The sequence below is a fragment of the Centroberyx affinis genome, unplaced genomic scaffold (assembly GCF_046629955.1).
Source record: "Centroberyx affinis isolate AG114_WGS23_722 - 3 ecotype Tasmania unplaced genomic scaffold, CSIRO-AGI_Caff_v1 ptg005585l_1, whole genome shotgun sequence".
Classification (NCBI taxonomy): domain Eukaryota; kingdom Metazoa; phylum Chordata; class Actinopteri; order Beryciformes; family Berycidae; genus Centroberyx; species Centroberyx affinis.
The window spans coordinates 8,298-32,893 of NW_027282810.1; the positions used below are offsets into that span (position 1 = coordinate 8,298).

At 38.9% G+C, this 24,596-nt stretch overlaps 2 protein-coding genes across 2 annotated transcripts; both read right to left on the reverse strand.

Annotated features, from left to right (window-relative positions):
- Positions 1 to 634: 634 nt before the first annotated feature.
- On the reverse strand, positions 635 to 4,673 carry LOC139667509 (chemerin-like receptor 1). The gene is made up of 2 exons (XM_071546988.1): positions 4,640 to 4,673; positions 635 to 2,694 (listed from the first exon to the last, which is right to left on the reverse strand). Exon 2 carries the CDS (start codon positions 2,681 to 2,683, stop codon positions 1,583 to 1,585), a length of 1,101 nt encoding a protein of 366 aa, XP_071403089.1. The 5' UTR covers positions 2,684 to 2,694; positions 4,640 to 4,673; the 3' UTR covers positions 635 to 1,582.
- Positions 4,674 to 7,500: 2,827 nt separating this feature from the next.
- Positions 7,501 to 11,206, reverse strand: LOC139667507 (chemerin-like receptor 1). Its single transcript, XM_071546986.1, has 2 exons — positions 11,075 to 11,206; positions 7,501 to 10,003 (listed from the first exon to the last, which is right to left on the reverse strand). The coding sequence occupies exons 1-2, from the start codon at positions 11,151 to 11,153 to the stop codon at positions 8,892 to 8,894; spliced, it is 1,191 nt and encodes a 396-aa protein (XP_071403087.1). The 5' UTR covers positions 11,154 to 11,206; the 3' UTR covers positions 7,501 to 8,891.
- Between the last annotated feature and the right edge of the window lie 13,390 nt (positions 11,207 to 24,596).

A 24,596-nucleotide genomic window follows, 5' to 3' on the forward strand; every position in this document is an offset into this window, starting at 1 on the left:
GGCAGTAGAGACAGGAAGACACAAGAAGACATGGCTAACCAAAGAGATGCAAATCTTTGGTCACTGTTTGGCAAGAGAGGTTGAGACAAAGATGCACTTCCTCCTTCACTGTGAAAAGTTCTCACAGATCAGAGAACAGTATTTCCACAAATTTACCAAGAGTCCATTATTTCTTGTCACTATGAACAGAATAAGTTGAGAATACTGATGGGTGAGTGTGAAGCAGTTAATACAGTGCCACAACCTGAGAGACAATGAGTAAAGGAAAGAAAAAAAAATCTGTTTGAATATTATACAACAGCAACTGATAGATTTACTTTATTTTCTATGGTGTACTCTTCTATACTTAATACTGACATTAATCTATTCTCTGTTTTACATATATTGTTATAACTATTATTGCCATTATTCTAATGGTTTCTTTTAATTTTATTGGAATTTATTACTTATTATTTATTTATTATTAGTGTTATCATTATTGATTACTACCAAAGCTTTGGGAATATATATTGAATTCTACTTCATGCCAATAAAACCATTGAATTGAATTGAATTGAATTGAATTGAATTGAATTGAATTGAATTGAATTGAATTGAATTGAGATTCTGGGCACAATCGTTTCTGCCATGATGTGGTGATTATGGGATGTGCATTATGAATGGAAACACATTCAAGTCCAATCCTTATTTTAATAAAAGCAAAAATGATAACAATAATAACAACACTGGCAACAACAGCAATGACAACAATAATAATCATCATTATGATATATGTATTTGTACATGTACATGTAGAATAACAACTATATAGACAGGCTCATATCACACAACATAACCAGTCATACATTTTTGGCAATGGCTTGATCATATCTGAGAGTGAAGGAATAATGGAATACGTATAATGGGATTAGCACAATCTTATTACAAATCTGATAAATGTAATCTGTTGGGGTTTATGAAATAAACACAGATATATTCGATCACTGAAATGTGTTTGAAGGGAAATAAGGCATTAAAATTGTTAGATTAAGGCACAATTTGAATGGTTTAGGGTTAGGGTTTGTTCGTTTTTAAGGTTTCAAAGTTACTGTAATTAACTGTGAATGAGCTCTTTGTTTAGCTTCATATTGTGTAGAATTTGGAGGCAAAGACACAAACAGAGACGCATTACCTAGTTGGATTAATCCAGAAAATTACTGATTATATTTTAAGAAAGTAATCAGTAATTTGTAACAGTGGTGTTGTTACAAACTGGAGCCAACACTGAGTATAGAGAAGGGGCACCATTAAGGTCTGTGCGGTAATGCAGCCCAGCAAAACTCTTTCTATAAGGGGATCTGGTATTTTTTTACATAAAGTAAAAAAAAAAAAAACACAGTTTAGACTGATGTCAAGTTTTAGGCAAAGTGACACTATACAAGCCATATCGTATTTGCAAGTACATAGCAAATGCATAGATATCTTCAAACAAGATGAGAGCTGATGTGAATTGTGGAGCCTATATTAAACTTAGCTTACTACTGTACAAAAAAAAATGGTAATTGGCTATTTACAATTGTTCGTGTCATTCTCATAGACACCCCTACACTTCAGCATCAGAAAAAGACTTCTCCTTGCTGCGACTGATAACTGCTGAGTTTGTGTAGGTGTTGGATTGAGACGCCTCTTCCTGGAAGGCAGTCTCCAGCACCTTCAGGATGGATCTGCGGACTTTATCCTTGAAATCCTGGCCCATGAATACATACAGCAAGGGGTTCAGGCAGCTGTTGAGAAAGGCCAGGCTGGTGGCTATAGGGATGCCAATGGTGGTGACATGATCTAAAGTTTCACTGAACTCGGCAGCTATGTGGTTCACCATCTCGATCAGAGCCATGATGTGATAGGGAGCCCAGCACAGGAAAAAAGTGGTGATGACAGCAGCGATGATTTTGAAGGGGCGGCTTGACTGGCTGGCCAGGGAACGGTTCCTCCTAAGACGATAAATTATCACAGCATAACAGGAGACAATGATAGTGAAGGGCACCACAAATCCCAGAATGAAGCGGGTAATGGTCGTGGCCCGATGACGAAACTGCCGCAGCTGAACTATGGCCGGTGTTTCGTAGTCATCAGAAAAGGCAAAGTTGTTGAAGCAGTTAACGATGCCCTCTTCGCTAAATGATGCCCCGGTGTCCCTGAAGGCGAAGTAGGGAGTGCTGAGAACCAGAGCCAGTACCCAGACACACAGACTCACACAAGACGCCTTGCGTACACTCCGGTGGTTCTGGGCCCAGACTGGCCACACCACAGACACACATCTGTCCGCACTGATGACCACCAGAATGTAGACGCTGGCAAACATGTTCAGAAAGCTTACAGTGCTGTTAAGCTTGCACATGAATTTGCCAAAGGGCCAGTGGGCGTTCATAGCCGTGTAAGTCACACTCAGGGGCAGGAACGCTGTGAAGAGGAAGTCAGCCACCGCCAGATTGAGGAACCAAATGGTGTTAACCGTTTTCTTCATTTTGAATCCTGTGACCCAGATGACCACTCCGTTTCCCAGCACCCCAAGCACAAAGGCCAGGCAGTAAATGATGACAGACATGATCTTGAGAGACTGTCTGAGTTCAGCATGCTCGTAGTCATCATACTCGTCTGTTGCATTTTCGTGGTAAAAAGGAGTAGTGGTCATAATCTCCATCATTGTCTCGTGACCTGGAATAGCAAGATGAAAAATAAATATTTGCTTTGTTTCTCATCATACCTCTTGTCTGTTTTGTAATATGATCTACCTGCAATTTTATTATCATCTCCTAGAGGTCAGTAACACTCCTTCATAATAAATGAGACTTGTTTTACAAAATATTGAAATTATTTTTAATCAAGCATTATATCAAACTTTTCAATATTTTAAATGATTTGTTATAGCTTCACTACTGTCAATTTCTTAAAATGTCTTTAAAATAAATTAGTTCTTAACAGTCACAGTAGGTAGACTATGTAACATGAATTATGCAACATTGGCAAGAGCAATAGCCTATATTTCACATTTGGCGACACATTCATAAGCGAGTAGCTAATTCTGTTGTTTATATCTTGTACACCAACAAAGTCAAAAGACAAAAAGACAAATATTAAAACGACATTTTTAAGAATATGTTGTCTCATTAACTTTCTCGACCCACAGAGTAAAAAAAAAAATCAAATCAGTCTGTGGTGAAAATTATGGCAGCGTATTGATGTCACAGTGGGAGAAAAATATAGGCTCAGTATCTCGTTATAACGAGAAACTTTTCTCGTTATAACGAGATCTTTTTCTCGTTATAACAAGATATTTTCACGTTATAATGACATATTTTCTCGTTATTACAACATACCAACTTATCTCATTATAACGAGAAACGTTTCTCGTTATAACGAGATATTGATTGTGTCTGAGTCAGGATAAGTTGAGCTGACTGTATTAGCCAGTTGGCTGCAGTGCTGAGCATTGTGAAATGCTTGTGCAGTTTATTGTTGATGCAGTGTGGAGCTTGTACCATCCAGCATCCCATTATATGTTGTAGACGTAACACCATACTGATATCTTATGTGACTGTGTGTGTAAGAGTTTACTGTGTGTGTGTGTGCGCGCGCGCGTACGTGTGCGTGCGTGCTCATATGTGTTTATGGTATGGATCCATGTAACATGAAGACCAGACCCCCTGTCTGATTGTTGCTGAGTTGTCTCATTCCATGAGTCTAGTCAACTTGATTAAATCGTTCTCAATTTCCCCGATGTCTATAGGCTGTTTTCTCATTTGGCAATATGTATTTTTTCTCATTATAACAGCATTTGAAAGTTTCTTGGTATCTCGTTATAACGAGAACAGTTTCTCGTTATAATGAGATAAGTTGGTATGTCATAATAACGAGAAATATGTCATAATTATACATATCTTGTTATAACGAGAAAAAGATCTCGTTATAACGAGAAAAGTTTCTCGTTATAACGAGATACTGAACCGATTTTTTTTCCCACTGTGGCATCAATACGCTGCCGTAGAAAATGATTATGCAGTTTCATAAGTTTTTCTGTATTGCTTAATGTTTTTGAATTTTCCCTTTACAACCTTATGAGCAACGTTTATTAATACATGCAGACAGCACAACAACTTGTCGTGGGATGAAACTCCCATAGGTTAGACACACGCACATAACAAAAACCCTATTTGATGAATTAAACATTTGATAAGGTCAATGTAGGGGTGAATAAAAAATGGTTAAACTATAACATAATATGACTTCCAATCTGTGATTAATCAGGGAAACAACAAAATAGATATTTTCAGAAAAAAAGAAAAAAAACATTACTTAATGCTTTTTTCATTCAGAGACTATTTAACACATATCTTATCGGTTTGATAGTACTCTCCATAATGTATAGGCTACTGTGAAGTAGACTACGTTATAGAAGTTAAAGTCAGCCTTAAAAGGTGGCAGCCTAAACTGTATTCCGCAAAAGTAAAAAGTTGGACAAACTGAGTTTAGGTGGTTTTCCCTTCACCACATCCCTGGGTAAAATGTTTATATAGGCATACATCAGATTTTTTTATTTTTATTTTTTATTATCCTATTCGCAACATAAAATTTTAGAATAAGAATAATAAAGGCAGCCTACCTTTCGCTCTGAGGGAGGGATGTCTGCGGAACCAGCCCCGTTAAGTCTTCAAAGGGCTGTGTGCTGCCGCCTTAAATAAGATTTCCCGTCCGATTTTTTCAGAATAAAAGCGTAATTTCAACAAATCCACAACACTATATTGACTAAAAAAACGTCTTTTTGCACAAAAAACAACAACAAATAATTAAGCAAAAAAAAAAATGCAACTCTGTACAATGTTTTTCTATGACAAGAATTGTTGTAATCATTTAGTTGAAAGTTCCCATCTAACAGGGATTTGCCTTTCCCCCATATAGACCTCCGGATCTATAGCGGTTGCTCTGTGGGGATAATCAATGGGGTTTTCACATAAGCATCCCTTACAGGCTGTATTTAATGCAGGCTTTTTAAACTTGGTCCTTTTTTTTTTTTACCCTTCGTACATTTGTCTTTCTAATGACACTGCGTCCATTGAATTCTGTGACAGTGTTCGAGTCAAAACAATAATTTTGCTAACAAGCTTACAGTGGCGCAACATGTGCGCCTAATTTGTGTCAGCTGCTTGCGGGACTTCTAGCATGTTGATTTATACTTTTTATACCACTGTTTGTCTAGTTTTGTAACTTATGTAGCCTGTCGCCTGTGTGTCGACTAATTGGGATCCTAACTATACCTAACAAAGTAACGAGCGAACTTACTAATACTAACCCATATTGAAATAAAACATCTCAGTCATCAATTAAAGAGATGTGCTTAAAAATGCGAACATTTTCTATATTATTGCAACTACTAAGTAACTGTTTATTTTTTTTTTTTATTACATATAGCATCTTGACATGAATCCCTTAAATTATTCTCCTCGGTTGACCGCATGAACTACAGGAGCTCCAAACGCTCCCACAACTCACTGACAAGTCCTATCGGTTCCATAGCTAATGTAGTACTCTCTTTGATTATAATATCCCTGCTGCAGAGTGCCCCACTTCCTGCCTGTGGTGGGATAGACCTAAAGATAAAGAACAGCACCCTCTGCTGGTAAAGAGAGCGCGTGGAAGTAGCTCCAATGTTTGGACACTTGGCATTTATGGCAGTTATAATGAAGTTATGGCAATTGGTAATCGAGAAGCGTTAGGTTAGATGATGTGTGTGTGTGTGTGTGTGTGTGTTTGTGTGTGTGTGTGTGTGTGTGTGTGTGTGTGTGTGTGTGTGTGTAACACAGATATATTAGAGCTGTTTCAGTAAGTGATTGGATCACTGAAATGTGTTTGAACGGAAATAAGGGTTAGATTAAGATTGATCCCGCATTAAATTTGTGAGATTATGGCACAATTTGAGATAGGTTAATGGAAACTTTGGTCTGGCAGTGAAGGCATAAAAGACTTTACACTCAATTAGAAAAAAACTTGTTCAGTATAGATATTTCCCTCAAAATCTGGTGCAAAATATCTGACCATATAATTTTTCAAATGGCCTTACATGCAAGTGAAGTCTGGGGCCTATCAAATTTATAACATTTTAATAAATGGGACAAACATCCAACATCCAGATTCTACATTGCATATTCTGTGGGATGATATTAAGGGTCCAGAGAAAAGTCCAAAACAATGCCTGTAGAGACAAACTTGGCTGCTTCCTGTTCATATCATATAAAATCTAGTTCCCAACAATCCCTGTAACACAAAGTCCTTCAGTCCCAGGAGCTGAACCCCCAACAGAGTTCACTATGCTAGCTGGTCCAGAAACTCTCCAGCCTTACAACCTCAAACATCACAGACTTTCAGAGCAGCACTGCTTACCAAACACAATTTGGAATTAACAAAATCACTATGAACAAATTAAATTTAATTGTTTGGACCATTGGAATAACCAATCTAAAACCCCAAATGAGATGATATGCTACATGGCCCTAAAGAGAGACTACAAAATGGCAGACTACCTCTTCTCCGTCACAGACATGAAGCAGAGGCAGATCCTGACCAAGTACAGACTCAGTGACCACCAGTTGGCAAATTGGCAGTAGAGACAGGAAGACGCAAGAAGACATGGCTAACCAAAGAGATGCAAATCTTTGGTTACTGTTTGGCAAGAGAGGTTGAGATAAAGATGCACTTCCTCCTTCACTGTGAAAAGTTCTCACAGATCAGAGAACAGTATTTCCACACATTCACCAAGAGTCCATTATTTGGGAATATACAGTATATTGAATTGTACTTCAAGCGAATAAAACTCATTGAATTGAATTGAATTGAATTGAATTGAAATTCCTGGCATAATCTTTTCTGCCATGATAGCTCCTGCATCACATTGCTAGCTTGCCTGGGAAGCTAAGCAGGTTTAGCTGTGGTCAGTCCTTGGATGGGAGACCACCCTGTGCTGGAAGTGGTGTTGGAGGACCAGTAGGAGGTGCTCTTCCCTCTGGTCTCATGCATAATATCCCCAATGCCCCAGGGCAGAGACGGGGACTCTGTCCTGTGAGTGAGCACCGTCCTTCGGATGAGACGTTAAACCGAGGTCCTGACTCTGTGGTCAATAAAGATCCCATCGGCACTCATCGCAAGAGTAGGGGTGTAACCCCGGTGCCCTGGCAAAATTCCCAAACAGGCCTTCCTTCCATCATGGCCACCTAATCATCCCTCGTTACCTAATTGGCTCTTTCAGTCCTCTACTCTCCACTGTGATAGCTGATGTGTGGTGAGCGTTCTGGCGCAAACTGGCTGCCGTGCATCACCCAGGTGGGTGCTACACTTCGGTGGTGGATGAGTTGAGTCCCCCCCCCCCCCATATGTGAAGCGCTTTGAGTACCTAGAAAAGCACTATATAAATGTAATCAATTATTATTATTATATGATGTGCATTATGAATGGAAACACATTCAAGTCCAATCCTTATTTTAATAAAAGCAATAATGATAACAATAATAACAACAATGGCAACAACAGCAATGACAACAATAATAATCATCATCATGATATATGTATTTGTACATGTACATGTAGAATAACAACTATATAGACAGGCTCATATCACACAACATAATCAGTCATACATTTTGGCAATGGCTTGATCATATCTGAGAGTGAGGGAATAATGGAATACGTATAATGGGATTAGCACAATCTGATTGCATATCTGATAAATGTAATCTGAGAAAAGTCCAAAACAATGCCTGTAGAGACAAACTTGGCTGCTTCCTGTTCATATCATCTAAAATCTAGTCCCCAACAATCCCTGTAACATAAAGTCCTTCAGTCCCAGGAGCTGAACCCCCAACAGAGTTCACTATGCTAGCTGGTCCAGAAACTCTCCAGCCTTACAACCTCAAACATCACAGACTTTCAGAGCAGCACTGCTTACCAAACACAATTTGGAATTAACCAAATCACTGAACAAATTAAATTTAATTGTTTGTTGTAATCTGTTGGGGTTTATGAAATAAACACAGATATATTAGAGCTGTTTCAGTAAGTTATTGGATCACTGAAATGTGTTTGAAGGGAAATAAGGCATTAAAATTGTTAGATTAAGGCACAATTTGAATGGTTTAGGGTTAGGGTTTGTTCGTTTTTAAGGTTTCAAAGTTACTGTAATTAACTGTGAATGAGCTCTTTGTTTAGCTTCATATTGTGTAGAATTTGGAGACAAAGACACAAACAGAGACGCATTACCTAGTTGGATTAATCCAGAAAATTACTGATTATATTTTAAGAAAGTAATCAGTAATTTGTAACAGTGGTGTTGTTACAAACTGGAGCCAACACTGAGTATAGAGAAGGGGCACCATTAAGGTCTGTGCGGTAATGCAGCCCAGCAAAACTCTTTCTATAAGGGGATCTGGTATTTTTTTTTACATAAAGTAAAAAAAAATATATATATAGACAGATGTCAAGTTTTAGGTATTGTGATTAGACACTATACAAGCCGTTTTGTATTTGCAAGCAAATTCAAACAAGACGAGAGCTGATGTGAATTGTGTAGCCTATATTAAACTTAGCTTACTACTGTGCTATTCTGTCAGGCATGATATTCATACACTGTAACCTAAAATGTGTTTTGTGGATGTGTACCACTCAGCCTTGAAAATCTCCAATGTTGTTTTCAGAACTTTTACAGTAATATATTGTTTGAGGTATAGTATATTTAATCAATGTTTCAATCTCAGAGAATGCATACAGATATCTTAAAGGGTCCTTGTATGAAACAATACAAAAAATTGCTAAAAAAAAAAAAGGTAATTGGCTATTTACAATTGTTTGTGTCATTCTCATAGACACCCCTACACCTCAGCATCAGAAAAAGACTTCTCCTTGCTGCGACTGATAACTGCTGAGTTTGTGTAGGTGTTGGATTGAGACGCCTCTTCCTGGAAGGCAGTCTCCAGCACCTTCAGGATGGATCTGCGGACTTTATCCTTGAAATCCTGGCCCATGAATACATACAGCAAGGGGTTCAGGCAGCTGTTGAGAAAGGCCAGGCTGGTGGCTATAGGGATGCCAATGGTGGTGACATGATCTAAAGTTTCACTGAACTCGGCAGCCATGTGGTTCACCATCTCGATCAGAGCCATGATGTGATAGGGAGCCCAGCACAGGAAAAAAGTGGTGATGACAGCAGCGATGATTTTGAAGGGGCGGCTTGACTGGCTGGCCAGGGAACGGTTCCTCCTAAGACGATGAATTATCACAGCATAACAGGAGACAATGATAGTGAAGGGCACCACAAATCCCAGAATGAAGCGGGTAATGGTCATGGCCCGATGACGAAACTGCCGCAGCTGAACTATGGCCGGTGTTTCGTAGTCATCAGAAAAGGCAAAGTTGTTGAAGCAGTTAACGATGCCCTCTTCGCTAAATGATGCCCCGGTGTCCCTGAAGACGAAGTAGGGAGTGCTGAGAACCAGAGCCAGTACCCAGACACACAGACTCACACAAGACGCCTTGCGTACACTCCGGTGGTTCTGGGCCCAGACTGGCCACACCACAGACACACATCTGTCCGCACTGATGACCACCAGAATGTAGACGCTGGCAAACATGTTCAGAAAGCTTACAGTGCTGTTAAGCTTGCACATGAATTTGCCAAAGGGCCAGTGGAAGTCCATAGCCGTGTAAGTCACACTCAGGGGCAGGAACGCTGTGAAGAGGAAGTCAGCCACCGCCAGATTGAGGAACCAAATGGTGTTAACCGTTTTCTTCATTTTGAATCCTGTGACCCAGATGACCACTCCGTTTCCCAGCACCCCAAGCACAAAGGCCAGGCAGTAAACGATGAGAGACATGATGTTGAGAGACTGTCTGAGTTCAGCATGCTCGTAGTCATCATACTCGTCTGTTGCATTTTCGTGGTAAAAAGGAGTAGTGGTCATAATCTCCATCATTGTCTCGTGACCTGGAATAGCAAGATGAAAAATAAATATTTGCTTTGTTTCTCATCATACCTCTTGTCTGTTTTGTAATATGATCTACCTGCAATTTTATTATCATCTCCTAGAGGTCAGTAACACTCCTTCACAATAAATGAGACTTGTTTTACAAAATATTGAAATTATTTTTAATCAAGCATTATATCAAACCTTTCAATATTTTAAATGATTTGTTATAGCTCCACTACTGTCAGTTTCCTAAAAGGCCTTTAAAATAAATCAGTTCTTCACAGTCACAACATGAATTATGCAACATTGGCAAGAGCAATAGCCTATATTTCACATCCGGCGACACATTAATAGGCGAGTATTTCTGTTGTTTATATCTTGTACACCAACAAAGTCAAAAGACAAAAAGACAAATATGAAAATGACATTTTTAAGAATATGTTTTCTCATTAACTTTCTCGACCCACAGAGAAAAAAAAAAATCAAATCACTCTGTGGTGAAAATGATTATGCAGTTTTTCTGTATTGCTTAACGTTTTTGAATTTTCCCTTTACAACCTTATGAGCAACGTTTATTAATACATGCAGACAGCACAACAACTTGTCGTGGGATGAAACTCCCATCGGTTAGACACACGCACATAACAAAAACCCTATTTGATGAACTAAACATTTGACAAGGCCAATGTAGGGGTGAATAAAAAATTGGTAAACTATAATATGACTTCCAATCTGTGATTCATCGGGGAAACAACAAAATAAATATTTTCAGAAAAATAGAAGAAAAAACAAAAACATTACTTAATGCTTTTTTCATTCAGAGACTATTTAACACATATCTTATCGGTTTGATAGTACTCTCCATAATGTATAGGCTACTGTGAAGTAGACTACGTTATAGAAGTTAAAGTCAGCCTTAAAAGGTGGCAGCCTAAACTGTATTCCGCAAAAGTAAAAAGTTGGACAAACTGAGTTTAGGTGGTTTTCCCTTCACCACATCCTTGGGTAAAATGTTTATCTAGGCATACATCAGATGTTTAATATTCGCTACATTAAAAGTTAGAATAACAATAGTAAAGGCAGCCTACCGTTCGCTCTGGCGGAGGGACGTCTGTGGAACCAGCCTCCTCCCAAGTGGTCATAGAAGAAAGCGCGTGCACGGATCATTTAGGGTCCGTACAGAGCCCGATCCTTTCTATATGGAGAAAGGCAGTAAGGCACACTCCCCGCTATGAGAAAAATAGGGTAAAAACGGACGTGTCAGCACTCATCTAATGTAGCCTATGCACGATTACAGAAACGTTCTTCTCAATGCCAGTATTGCAGTATTCCATATATATATCTTAATCTTTAATCTTTAATCTTTAATCTTTAATCTTTAATCTTAAAGATTAAAATCTCCCAAGTCTGACGTAGGCTGTCAACCTTGCCCATATATAGACCTCCGGATCTAAAGCGACTGCTCTGTGGGGAAATCAGTGGGGTTTTCACATAAGCATCCCTGGCTTTGTAAGGGAGTTAAGTTGTGTGTTTGATTATTTAGGGGTTAAATGTATAGTTTGTGTAAAATGTAAATGTTTATATGGTGTTTTGGAAAAGATTGTGTAAGATAAAATGTTAAGTACTTAACATATGTATATATTTTTGCAGCTTTTCTTGTAAATATCACCCCTATTGTATTTGCAGTGATTAGACTCAGGGCATTTATATACTGGGGGGTATTCAGTTGTCGGGTTGGCTGGTTGTGGGTAGAGGGGAACCCTTGTCCCTCTGTATTGCTGTTTTGTTTTGTAAATATGGCCATGTAAAGTGCAATAAACGACTGAGCGGATGCTGTGCTTCTTCCTCCTCGTACATCTCAGTAGCTGCTGCTATCCTGCAGTATGTAAGGGGTACTCCACCACCGAAACCTTACAGTGTCACTGCTAATATCAAGGTGGGACCACAACGTCCCCCCTTGTTGCTATTGCATCTCCTTTCTATACCCTTGCTCGTTGGTTGTTTATGTCCTGCTGTTCAACAGAAATTATTTACAACATTTTCTAAAACTCAACTTTCTTGAAGTTGGCCTGCTTCAATTTGAGGTTTTTGTGTCTATCAGCCATGCAGTAGCCTACAGCATGAACATGATATGACCACTTACCACATTAACTTAGGCCTACACAAGTTGGCTATAACACATACATGCACGGGCTCACACACACTCACACATACTGTATACCACCTTGGACTGACAGACTGACTGAACCCTGCTAATCTGCACATGGACACTGATACAAGCTATTGAGCCTTCTTTGTTGAGCCAAATGATAGAGCCTTTGTCTTTTGGGGTATTCCCAAAGACAAGTATTCAACCAACTAAATGCAGAAGTTGTGGGTTGTTGAAATGACTACCTGAGTGAGTGCAGAAGCTACTTCTCAAGGCCATCAACCACTCTGTAAGACTGTGTAATATGTTTTCCTCTATGTGGGTTGAGCTCATGCTTGAGGTTAAGTGTAATTGCTCTGTGTTGACTGTTTGAATTGACATCTGGACATGTACATATTTTTAATGTCCCCTCTCTTCACTCTACAACACATTACAAGAAAGTCACAGCATCTGTCAGTAATTTAGGGTTGCCAAGCAGTTTTCTGAAATGGTAGGCTACACCCTTGCTGCCACTGTCCACTTGAAGCTGGACACAAACTATGGTGTCTCTGTAGAGCCAGCATTGCAAGCAAAAGTAAAATTATAGCCTCATTTAATATCAGGAGTAAAAAAAAAATCCTGTTACAACAAATTATTAGTATTAGTGCTAGTATTAGTAGTAGCAGCAGTATAGGTTAAGACATACAGTAAAAAGAAATAAATGACAGGGAGAAAGAAATTACAAGAAATTGTGTGATAATCATGTTCCTGTACACATGAATGTTCTAACATTGCACAGGTCTTCCTGTCATCTATTTCCCTACTTCTCAGAATCCCCTTTTGCAATCTTACACATCAAATCTCCAGCGGAGTTCAGAAATGTTGATAGATTGTGAAATTACTAAACTGCTATCTGTAAGTGTTATGGAAGTTACGTTGCTTGTTTTAAAGCTGGTTATGTGTATCTGATCAAGCATTAAACCTTTCCTCTCTGCTCTGCTGAGATGCTTGGCTGTCATTCAAACACTTGCACAAGAGTAAATCCCCCACATATGGATTTCAGCTTTTACAGTAACTTTCGGTAATTTATTGGCACAAACATTTTGCATAAATTCCTTAATGTAAAAAAGGAACATCTGTTCTTGGTCGATGGGATGGGATATTTTCATTCACTATGGAGCAAATTTCATCCATTAGACCATTCACTGAACCATGCATTCATTGAACACTTGACACTTTTGTACCATTTTTAGTTTCTAACATGAGAGGTCATTTCAGAATAGACTCGCAAACAACCATGTAGCTTCCAACAATGTATTGAGAGAGTGTTTTTTATTATAGTTCTTGCATGAACACATATTAATCTTTAGAGGAGATAACCATTTTCTATTAATTACAAAAGTTTTTTGTAATTAACTTTTGATTGAGTGAGGATTTAGGCCCAGCTAAAACTTTTAAAAGATAGTAAATTCAAATGCCTACCCCAAAGCTAAAATTAAAATTTGTGCTAGTAATCCCCAGCTATTGCCTTTTGAAATATAGTTACAATATATGGTACAATCCTGTAGCAATGGTATTTTTTGTACTTCTTATTTCCCAATCAAGTTCTCACAGAGTCCCTAAGATTGAAACTGTACTCTAAACTGAGACCTTGGAGTAAACCTGGATCTAGACAAGGTAAATAATTGAAAGTGTCAATTTATAACTGTTTTCCCACTGTGAATAATACAGTCAAAACTGCATTTGTTTTGAACAAAATCACTGGCCAAAGCAGAAGATATTGTTATTGGAGGCACTGTGACTTCCCAACATACCTACTAAATTCATGCAGAAGGGAGTTTGTGTTGTTCAAATGAATGTTAATCCAATCTGGCGTGCTGAAAGCAGATGCAATGCAAATATCATATGCGGATTGTGGGAAGACTTCTAACTTACCACTTCAAATAATGCACAGTATTTCAGTTGAATAGCACCAAGAGAAACAATCTGCAGAAATGCATCAAAGCCTAGAAGCACAAGGGCCCTGTGTAATATAGGAGAGAGTAACATGGAAATATAGTAATCAGTACAAGATGGACGTGGGTGAGTGTTGGCTGGGGAGATTACAAACCAGTCTCGTCCCCTAAGTCAGGCCCTACCCTAACACATACAATCCAGTGGGGAGGGGAACTCTTCATCATAATTTGACTGGTCACATTTCCTCCCACTTGGTTCCACCTTACTGTTAATTTTACTCCCACACTACACAGACATGCATGCATGAGATGGCAATGGGTTGGTGCTTGCTTTGTGGAATTGTGGTGAAAGCTGGCCAAACTTGTTAAAATGAATGGTTAGTGGACATTTTGTTATGCTATTTTGCATGGCTTGTGTTGAACAATCTTAATATTATAGGACTTAAATATAAAATAAATACTCGAGCACACTGGTACTAAAAAACAGACGAAGCAAGAATACCATTGTGCTCGAGTAATTCTTTTATATTTAAGTTCATATGGCTGGAACAAAATCAAGGTGTGCAAACTTAATTTAATCAACACTATTACAGGACTGACATGGATGTGACAAAAACTAAACCATTTTTACAACAAAGGTTGAAAACAGCTGATTTTGATTTTAAAAGCCCTTTTGCAGTGGAAATTTTTCAATTTTTGAAATGTATAAATCCACTGAAGATGTGTTAAATTGACCCAAACTCTAATTGAAAAGTCTAGCCTTAGTTCATTTTGTGAAACTGACCCACAATTTTATATATTAAAATAAGTTCATTTGTATTTTGACAAGATTTGCTGTGGTTTTCATAATGGAAAGACCAAAAAACTCCCCAGCTACTAATGTACACACCACACAGGAACTCATGTGTCCTAATAGACCAGATGTGAGGGGGAGGAGAGCAAAGCCCCTAGTGTGCGTGTGTGTGTGTGTGTTGGGGGGGTGTATGTGCGAGAGAGACAAAGCGAGAGAGAGTCCATGTCTGTGTGTGTGTCCATGTGTTGCACACCCAGCCCCTGCTTGAATTCAGAGCAGCACCCTTATTTGACTGTGTAGGAGGAATCATGTCTCTGTTTTCATTGCCTTTTCCTCGGATACATAAATATTCAACATTTGAATACTTCCCCACTGGGAGATATTTTACACCAGGACTAAAAACAATTCTTTGTAACTACAGGAAACATTTTGAATAAGTGGGTCTTTTTAACTTCATCACTCTTAAAAACTACACTGTACCGTTACATAAACCTATTTGTAACACTGAATTCCTTTTTTTTCCTGTTTTAGCTGAAGTCTAGACATGATGGCTACTCTGTTTTATTTTGTTATGATTGCCTTGAGCAATACATCTGGCAGTTTGCATTTTTATGCTAAAATGTATTTTTTTGAATTGATTGTTCTACACTCTTTTAACAAAACGTAAAAGCAAAGCATTTTCTTGTGTCTGGAGTGGATATTAATAGCTATCCCAAGCCTGTAGTTTGAGGGAAGCCTTCAGAGACCAAGATTTGCCATAGTTCTTGATTTACCAACCAAACGTGTAATTATGTGTGTGCCGCACAAATACCAATTTGGGTGTGTAAAACAACTAGTGGGGGTTTAAGGGGAATTTAGTTTTTCGGTGGTAGAGGGTGGTGGGGGGACTTGGAGTTGGGGGGTTTATTATTCACTACAGCTGTTGAGAGGGTGGGGCAATGACCTGAAAGGCTCAACTAAAATGTGTGTCTATGTTTGGGGCAGTGAAAAACTAATGACATAGCTCACAGTGACATTGTAATCCACCCAGTATTTTTCGTAGCTGTTGAGAAAAACACTGTGAGCTCACTGCTTTTCTAAATCCACAACTCTTTTTTTTTCTTAGGGGACCAAAGCAGGATGGTGCCTCATCGTTGTGCTAAAACTTCCAGTTTCCGGTTTCACTGTCATGAAGACTGAGAGCAAACAAATAGTAGGAATCCGTTGTATACTGTAACCTCAGAGGTTTGTTGATCTTGCTGTGGTGCTGACTGGAAATTGGGCCCTTGTCTCACGGGTGTGGAGGGGTCAGGAATTTTGTTTTGAAGTCAAAATGGGTGCCAACAGCTCTTCCCTCTATGCCTCAGCTAAGGTTTTTCCATGAAATACACCACACATAAGGGAAACGCTGAACCTCAATAACCTAAACCACTTCCTTATATTTGTCCCTACTTTCAACCACAACGCCGGTCCCCCCTTGGCAGGCCTAAGGGATATGAATAATCAGTCTTGGCTCTGCCTTACAGCAAACAAGTCTGGCAGAGCATATGTCATACAGATCTATGACACAGTGCTCTCTCTGTCTGTCCAAGTGTATTTTGAGGTACATTGGAATGGGATCAGGGGAACAGGAACTGGTTAAACAGGGAGATCCAGATGGGGAAATAAATGGGAGTTCTTGTCCTTTCCATATACTGTAACTAAGGCAAACTGCTTGGACGCATGTGTTTTAAGGGAAAACTAAGCTGTTGCTTTGGTCTTTTTTGACGGTCAGTGGCATTTTAAGTTTGCATAAGAGATGGCAGTGAACTCGTTTCTTTATTCCGCCGGTTGATCACATCCTGAGTACTGTCTTGCAGATCTGCAAATGAGCAGGCATCTGGGTGTCACATGTCAGTTGCATAAAGACTGTAAAGATTTCCCCCCTTGAAAAATGAGCTCAGAATCCTTTTCTATTTGTTATGCATTTTAATTATTTTGACAGGCAATTTAGTTTTCTCTCAGAAATGCCTGTGAAAGTTGCTGTAGCATACCTTAACCTTAACAGAAAGGTACTGTAATCTACTTTTTTTCTAGTGGAGATGTATTATAAATGTCCCAGTAAGTTTAGTGAAATGTAGACAGAACAAGGAAACAAATAAGAAAAACAGAACAGAAACAAAACTGCTGATTGTATCTTTGTTTGATTGGGTACGCAACACAATATGTTTTCATCTTTATTTAGAGTATGTTTTGCAGCAGAATGTGCCAAGTTACTGTACTACATACACCTATTTGTTATCCCATAACAGAAGCAATAATACATGAGTAGGAATGAAGGAGGCATTTTCTAGACAAGTCAGACACTGTATATGTCACACAGTAATGAGGAGGGGAGAACTTGCCTGTGCTGGATGGGAATGTGTTATATTTTAGCCTTAAGTGTATAATCATAGGGCTCGGTTAAATGTACCCTCACATTTAAATGTTTTCCTGTCTGGTGCTGATAAACACCTAGACTCATACATGAGTAACGGTGGAGTCTTGTACCTCTTAGAACCTCTTGATTCCTAGAACATTGACTCAGCAAAGATATGCAGTGGTGTAATTTCAAAACAGTAAGAGTGCTTATTTTTTTAATAAATACCTGTACCAGAAAGTGAAAAAAATAAGAGATTTTTATTTGACAATCTAAAGAATTTACATGCACATAACCTTTGACCAGTATTTCAAAACAGGAATGTACGTTATTTGCATTCCAAAACCTAAGGCTGAACATATTTTATTGATCTACACCAATATCTAATTGTCAAGGGCTTCTCTATCAAGTTATCATTCAAAGTTAAAGAAATTATTTAACAAAAAAAAAAGTTAGAGCACACGATGTCTCTGGTGGGTGTGAGTTTGTTTAACTAAACCCCAAACCCAAATCTGTCGTGAAGCCTGACATGGTGAAAAGTAGCGTACTGAACTGGCCATCTGCTATTAATCTTTGATGCCAGGTGATGTCACCTTCTATAGAGTACAACAGGTGGTGACATCACCTGGCACCAAAGACCAGACAATCTTCAAAGTTACTTAAACTTGCAATAAACGATATCAGACCTTATAACCAATCCTGAAACTAATGTGTGCTATGTGGAGATTTCATTAGCCCCTTTCACTAAGTGGCCAAAACCACAGGTGAATTCTGAAGCCAGTAAAAGTGGCTGGAAGCTGCAGTTCCTCTAATGTCCGCTAGGGTCGGCTCCAAAGAGACTCCAAATCCCGCCCAACTCCATTCAAGTCAATGGGACCACAGCCCAGCTTCTCACTCAAAATATAAAGTCAATTAATTTTTTCGACAAGAGATTATGGTCTCAGTAGCTAATTTTACTTCTTCTAATATGTGTCCGTATGGCAATTTTCAAAATAATTGCGTCATTAACCCCCTGCTTTGCTCTGGCTGCTCCGGCTCCAAAAAATGTCAACATGGCGGCGCTCGTAAATCCCAACTTTTAGCTTCAAAACGGACATTCAGAAACCATAATGGGTGACGTTACACTCACCACGTCCATCTTTTTTTTTACAGTCTATGCCTTTCACACATGAAACCCATAAAATTGCCGTTTAGGCTAAATTTTTCCGGTAAAGGTAGCAGTTTCTGTTGTTCGCACAAGACATGCCTTTCTGCTTTTTTAACATAAAAACACGGCGGGATAATCTCCCTGTCCACTCGAACTCCGAGGATCTCCCTCATTTCCACGTCCAATTAAACATTTTCGTCTAAAAAGTAAAGTTGCAGCCCGTTGTATAGTGGTTTGTATTTCCCTCCTACAGTTAGACAACAGAGCTTCCTAATGTTGTGCTGGTATGCCGTTAATTTTACAGCATTGTTCACACATACAGTCGATATGGAACTTTACTAGGCTTTGCTGTGTGTTAGTTACAAGTGTGTTGCAGTTTCTGTCACCCTGTAGTGGTCAGAAAATGTTGCTTATTGTAGCTTTAATTAAGCAATATTACACGAGAGGGTGAGCTTTTTCAGTGATGCGGTCAGGACCCCGGCGCAAGCGCCTCGGTCCCCAATAATGACAGTAAAGCGAGTGTAATCGAGTGTAATATTGCTTAATTAAAGCTACAATAAGCAACATTTTCTGACCACTACAGGGTGACAGAAACTGCAACACACTTGTAACTAACACACAGCAAAGCCTAGTAAAGTTCCATATCGACTGTATGTGTGAACAATGCTGTAAAATTAACGGCATACCAGTTACCATCAAAATAAAAGATATAATCAAAATGTATTCATATTGTGGGGCAATTCGCTCTCAAAATAAAAAACTTTTTGCTAGTGTTATCTCCGTTTCCCTGGAAATACATGGGGTCTGACTAATAACTGGAAAACAATCAGTCACGTCAGTAGACTCGTATGTAATGGAACCTAGTTTACTAGTCCAGCAAGTAGGCCGACCCTTAGTAACAACCTAGCAACAGAGACGGTTTCTAGTCCCTGTTGAGTCAGCAAGCCAACTTGAACTTATGCTTTCTAGAGATCGTGGGATTTCCCAAACTGATTAAATACCACACATATAAACACAAAACTGCCTTGCTAGCTCAATCTTGTTGTAACTAAGATATCTGCTGAAAAAAATATTTTTTTCATGGACAGATTTAGCTACTATGTCCGTGAACTTCACATGTATTTTTAAGCTAGTAGCGCCGTGTCACCGACTCACCGGCACAGCTGATGGAGGATGCCAGAGCGTCTAGTAACATCAAGGCTGAACAGAGTTATATTTAAATATATTGTATGATAATATATGGCGGAGTAATATTTAGTGATGAGCACGGCTAGGTGCAAGTACCCCTGACTGCAGTGTGCAGATTGGGGCTGTGCTCAATGTGGGCGGAGTCAAACGTTTGACTCCGCCCACGTTGAGCACGGCCACTGCTGTATGTCGCCGCTATGCGTCTGAGCGTCCGCCATATTGGGGCGGTCAAGATCCGCTAGGAAACAAATGCAACGTGTATTGAGAGATGCAGACTTCTCTACAAAATCGACTGTAACTCGCTTAATTCTGAACCGATTTTCATGAAAATTGGTTTGTTATAAATGTGTGAAATTGAACATGATACTGGTTGGTTATTGGAATTAAATTCAGTTACTGGGGGCGGATCTAATCAGCTCTATTCCAAAACATTAACCTTCTGAATAGCCACAACTTCCTCTGGGACATGCAGATATTGAGCCGTTCTCTAGCTTTAGCCTATCCCGTGGTCAGTGAAAGATTATGCATGCTACGAACTTTAGCACCCGCCTGGGAGCTAACATAGCTAACTTTTCTACAGTGCTGGCTGTGTTAGTTACCTAATGCTTGGCCATACATAGCTTAATACATCCATGGTCCATGCATGTCTCTAGCTAACGTTAGCCATGCTTATGTTAGCTTCAGGTGATTGCGCCGGGGATTGAGCACGGCGCCGCGTTTGCCTCCGCCCACTTCAGTGATGCTTACGGACCTCGGCGCAAGCGCCCCGGTCCTGACCGCATCACTGTCGTGCCAATAATGACGGTAAAGCCAGAGGCGGCCTTAAGCATCTGGGGGCCCGTTTCAAGAGCCAATGTGCGAAAAAAAAAAACATAAAAGAGAAAAAAAAGCGAGGATTCAAGTTGGTTTGCATCAATAATGGTATATTGTCGGACTTCATCTTAAATGCATTATGTGCACTTTCAGCATCATGGACAGCTCAACATAGAAACGCAGTTGTCATTTTCACGCCCAGCGCCCACGTTGTTTAAAAAGCAAATGTACTTGCACCCATCTTTGCGCCCATGGTCTTAAAATGAGGTGTGGTCAGGCGCATTGTTGGTGCATTGCTATCTTGAGGCAGCAGAAAGAGATTGCGCCATTGACCAACAAAAACCTGGTCTAAAGTCTGGCGCAATATTTTCCTGCTATTTAAAGGGCGCATTATTCAGATAGTAAGATGCGTCTCTCTCTCTCTCTCTCTCTCTCTCTCACACACACACACACACAACGTTACCATGCAAAATAGTAAAGGCCTTTTCAGAATTCCAATAAACGAGTATTGTACCAAAATACATTTTTTTCAATTTTCTCCCTGCAACATACCCGCAAATTACACCAGTATGACGGGCTACAGGGCGTTGGTAGACAGATGTGAAGTCTCTCCCTCTCCTTCTCCTCCTTTCTTCCACTGACCAACTCAGCGCAATCAAAACTCCATGTAAAGTAATTTCACACATATGATTGCATACCTTTAGAACAACAGTGTGATGAGACAGAGCTCCTGGACATGAAACGTGAGATATTCTGTCTGTGGATAAACTGAAAGATTAATTGCGCAATATTGTGCTTATGTATTTCCATGGGACATCTGTGCGTAAAGCACGTCCCCAAAAGGATTTAATGGACAGAGCTCATTATATAGCTACAAATATTTCACATTTAGCAAATGTTATCCATACTAGTTATTTCCTATGATTTAACACTATATAACACTGTAAGTTAGGCTGTAGGAAACGTGAGCTAAGCACTGCGTAATGGCGCATTCCAAGGATTCCACGCAGTAAATTCACGATGATTGAAAGAGCCTGCCATGTTTTTTTTTTAAATATCTTATAGTTCGTTATTGTTTGATCATTTAATTGCTCAGTTCTTTGTGCCGTTTTGGCAATGTGCCTGTAATATTTAATATACTGAAGTAATGGCGACGCCTCCGTTTCCCCGTATATATTGTATTTTAGAAATTCTGAATTTCTAAAATCTATTATATATCTAGTATATTTGTATTTTAGAAATTCTGAATTTCTAAAATACAATATATAGGTGGGAACGGGGGCGTAGCCATTACTTCAATATATTAAATATACACAGATAGGGGTTGTTTACAATGAATTGGGCTTCGCGTTCTTTCAGCACCGTGGACAGCTCACGTCAGGCCTGGAGAGCTTGTTATTCATGCACTGTTGGCCTGGTAGGATTATTTAACCCTAAATAATTGCTTATAGAGATTATTTTAATTATGTGTATTTGCTTTAGTTTGAGAATTAACTAGTTCGTATTAGTTGACACCGTTAGTAATGTTCATAGTGAAAGAAATGACCCGCCTACCGTTTTGCTGTGAATATTGAACTGCTAACTGGTTCTAACTGCAATTAAAGCTGTTAGCTTTGAAACTGTGTCCAGTGCGTTATCTTTGATTGAAGTAACCACAGCTCGCCACAATATATATACATATATATATAAAAAGTGGGTGAATTATTTAATGCTTGCATGTCAGTTGGGGGCCCTTTGGGAGGGCGGGGCCCGTTTCAGTTGAAACGGGTGAAACATAGCTAAGGCCGCCACTGGGTAAAGCACACCCTCGAGTGTAATATTGCTTAATTATGTAATACTTCTTAAAAAGAACTTCCATATTCTACTTTAGAAAATGGTTTTAACTGTATTGTTACCCAATACCTATTGTGCTAGTAGCTACTACGTAACACCATGACTGTACTGCCAAGTAATCTCTGTGGTTGCTCTATTCCTTGGTTCAGTAGGGGGGTACTTTTCCTCCCTAGAATTGTGTAGTATGGGTTTGCAAGATTGTTAACAACTCTAAGCGCAAGCTGCCAACAAATTCTGACACAACACCACATAGAAATGTTGTTTTACCAAGGAAAGGAAGGTTATAATATACTGTATATAACAATTGCGTTTGCATCGAGGCCTATTGAACCAAGGAATAAAGTATCTACATAGTAAAATCCATGTAATATTGATTATCAAGCCTGAATGATGTAGTACTTTCATAATAGGTATTGGGTAACAATGTTGTAACAACTTAATCTTCTTAACTAGAACATGGAAGTTCCCTTTAAAAGATAAGGAAAGGCGCAGTTAGCAATGTTTCAGAAGTATTGCACCATAACGTAAAGTGCTATTGATAATTTTATTAAACTATACAGAAGATATATGCAAGAGATTGCAGAGAATTATGTTTAAAGACTGCTATTTTGACTAAATAAGTTCATTCTACTTAAAAAAATTTCCACTGCCTCATTTGTTCAAGTAGATGCCACTGTAATGGTGGCAAAAAAGGAAGGATGCAGAAGAAAGAAAGAAGTAAGAAATAATCCTCAATGTCATCAGATGACACTTTCTGGAGTTGCTCCAGTGATAGTAAACAGGAAACTTTCTTCGGTATCAAAGGTCAAACTCAAAGTTCATGAAGTCAGCCTCCCAGTAATGGAACAGCAATGGAACAGACATTTTTGATAGAGCTATCAGAGATAGTAAAATGAACTGAACTTTTATTTAATTTTAGGATTTTCTCTCTAAGAAAGAGATCATGCTAAGAGAGTATGCTTTGAACTACAGTATACATCCAAGGGCGTCACTTTGTGTTGAAAAGTGGTGGGGCTCAGATTAAAAAAACATTTTTTAAACAGTCTTCAACATATGCGATTTTAGGCAATGTAATGGTGGGATCGGTATGAGGTCAGAGTAGATAATTATGGCGAGAAAAAAATTGCATAATGGCGCATCAAACTCTCTCCCTCTTCCTCTTCCCTGTAAAAACTGTTCACCTCAACAAATAATGTCATCTCTAAGTAAAGTGTCCACCACACCTGAGCAGAATGAAATGCTGGTATGTTTAATAGAGACTTTGCAATTGCAGCCACAGCAGGTGCCATGGAGGTCCATTCGAGAACTGGCTGTGTGCAAATAATGTGAAATATAGAGCAAACTACATGGATTTTTTCAAACTACATGCGCATTTCTTTCTTCTATATTTACATTGCATTGTATGTTTTCTTATTGTGCAAATGAACCTTTCTCAAAGCGTTTTCATTTGTTAGTTAACATTTCTTGGTGCAAGCTATTTTTCAGATCATTTTTAACAAATTATGCTTTTAAAAAGTGATGGGGACAAAATCGGCCATTTAAAAAAGTGGTGGGGACATGTCCCCAGCGTCCCCAGTGTAAATGACACTTATGTATACATCTATGGATTTGTTGAATTTCAACAGTAATACAAGTCAACTAATCTTTCTCTTTGTTTTTAATTATTAATGTTAGGCTACTATTAAGGAGAAAGCTTCACTTTCAACTTTCTCCTATCTGGTCTTTTCCTCATGGAAATGTGTAATGTCCTTTTTTTTATTTTTTTTTATTTTTATTGCAAGACAGAACATTGACAGGACAACACAGGAAAAACAAAACAATAAATACAGGACAGAACAATTAATAAAAGCCTAGCCAGAAAACAAGAGAGCAAAGTGACATTAGTTGTCGGGTATTGTGTTGATCTGGTGTGTGTGTGTTTGTGTGTGTGTGTGTGTGTGTGTGTGTGTGTGCGCGCGCGTGCCTGCCTGCCTGCCTGCCTGCCTGTGTCCCACATTGTCGGACTAGGAAGAGGTCTATAAGGTGGATGGGAGATAGATTAATAATAAGTAATAATACAAAAATAAATAAATAAATAAATAGATAGATAAGTAATTAATCAATCAATTAATCAACCAACTCAATAAATAAATAAATACATAAATAAATACATTTTAAAAAGAAAAGAAACGCTAATACTAATACTACCTTTGACATCCCCTGACAAAAATAATACTACTGCTGTTATTATGAAATGTTTAATGTCCTAACATAACACCATTCTCTTTAGTTATCATTTCCTGACATTAAAGTAAGTACTGTGACACAGCCATATTACACTTGCCCAGGCAACAGCTGGAGAGATGGCTGAGTGCGCTTGCAGATAAGCAGACTGCC

What these genes read in the sequence shown, in the direction of transcription:
- LOC139667509 (XM_071546988.1), bottom strand. Translation starts at nt 2,683, where the DNA reads ATGATGGAGATTATGACCACTACTCCTTTTTACCACGAAAATGCAACA.
- LOC139667507 (XM_071546986.1), bottom strand. Translation starts at nt 11,153, where the DNA reads ATGATCCGTGCACGCGCTTTCTTCTATGACCACTTGGGAGGAGGCTGG. An exon ending in TCCCTCCGCCAGAGCGAACG is followed by an intron (nt 10,004 to 11,074) that starts GTAGGCTGCCTT and finishes TTGCTATTCCAG; the next exon opens with GTCACGAGACAATGATGGAG.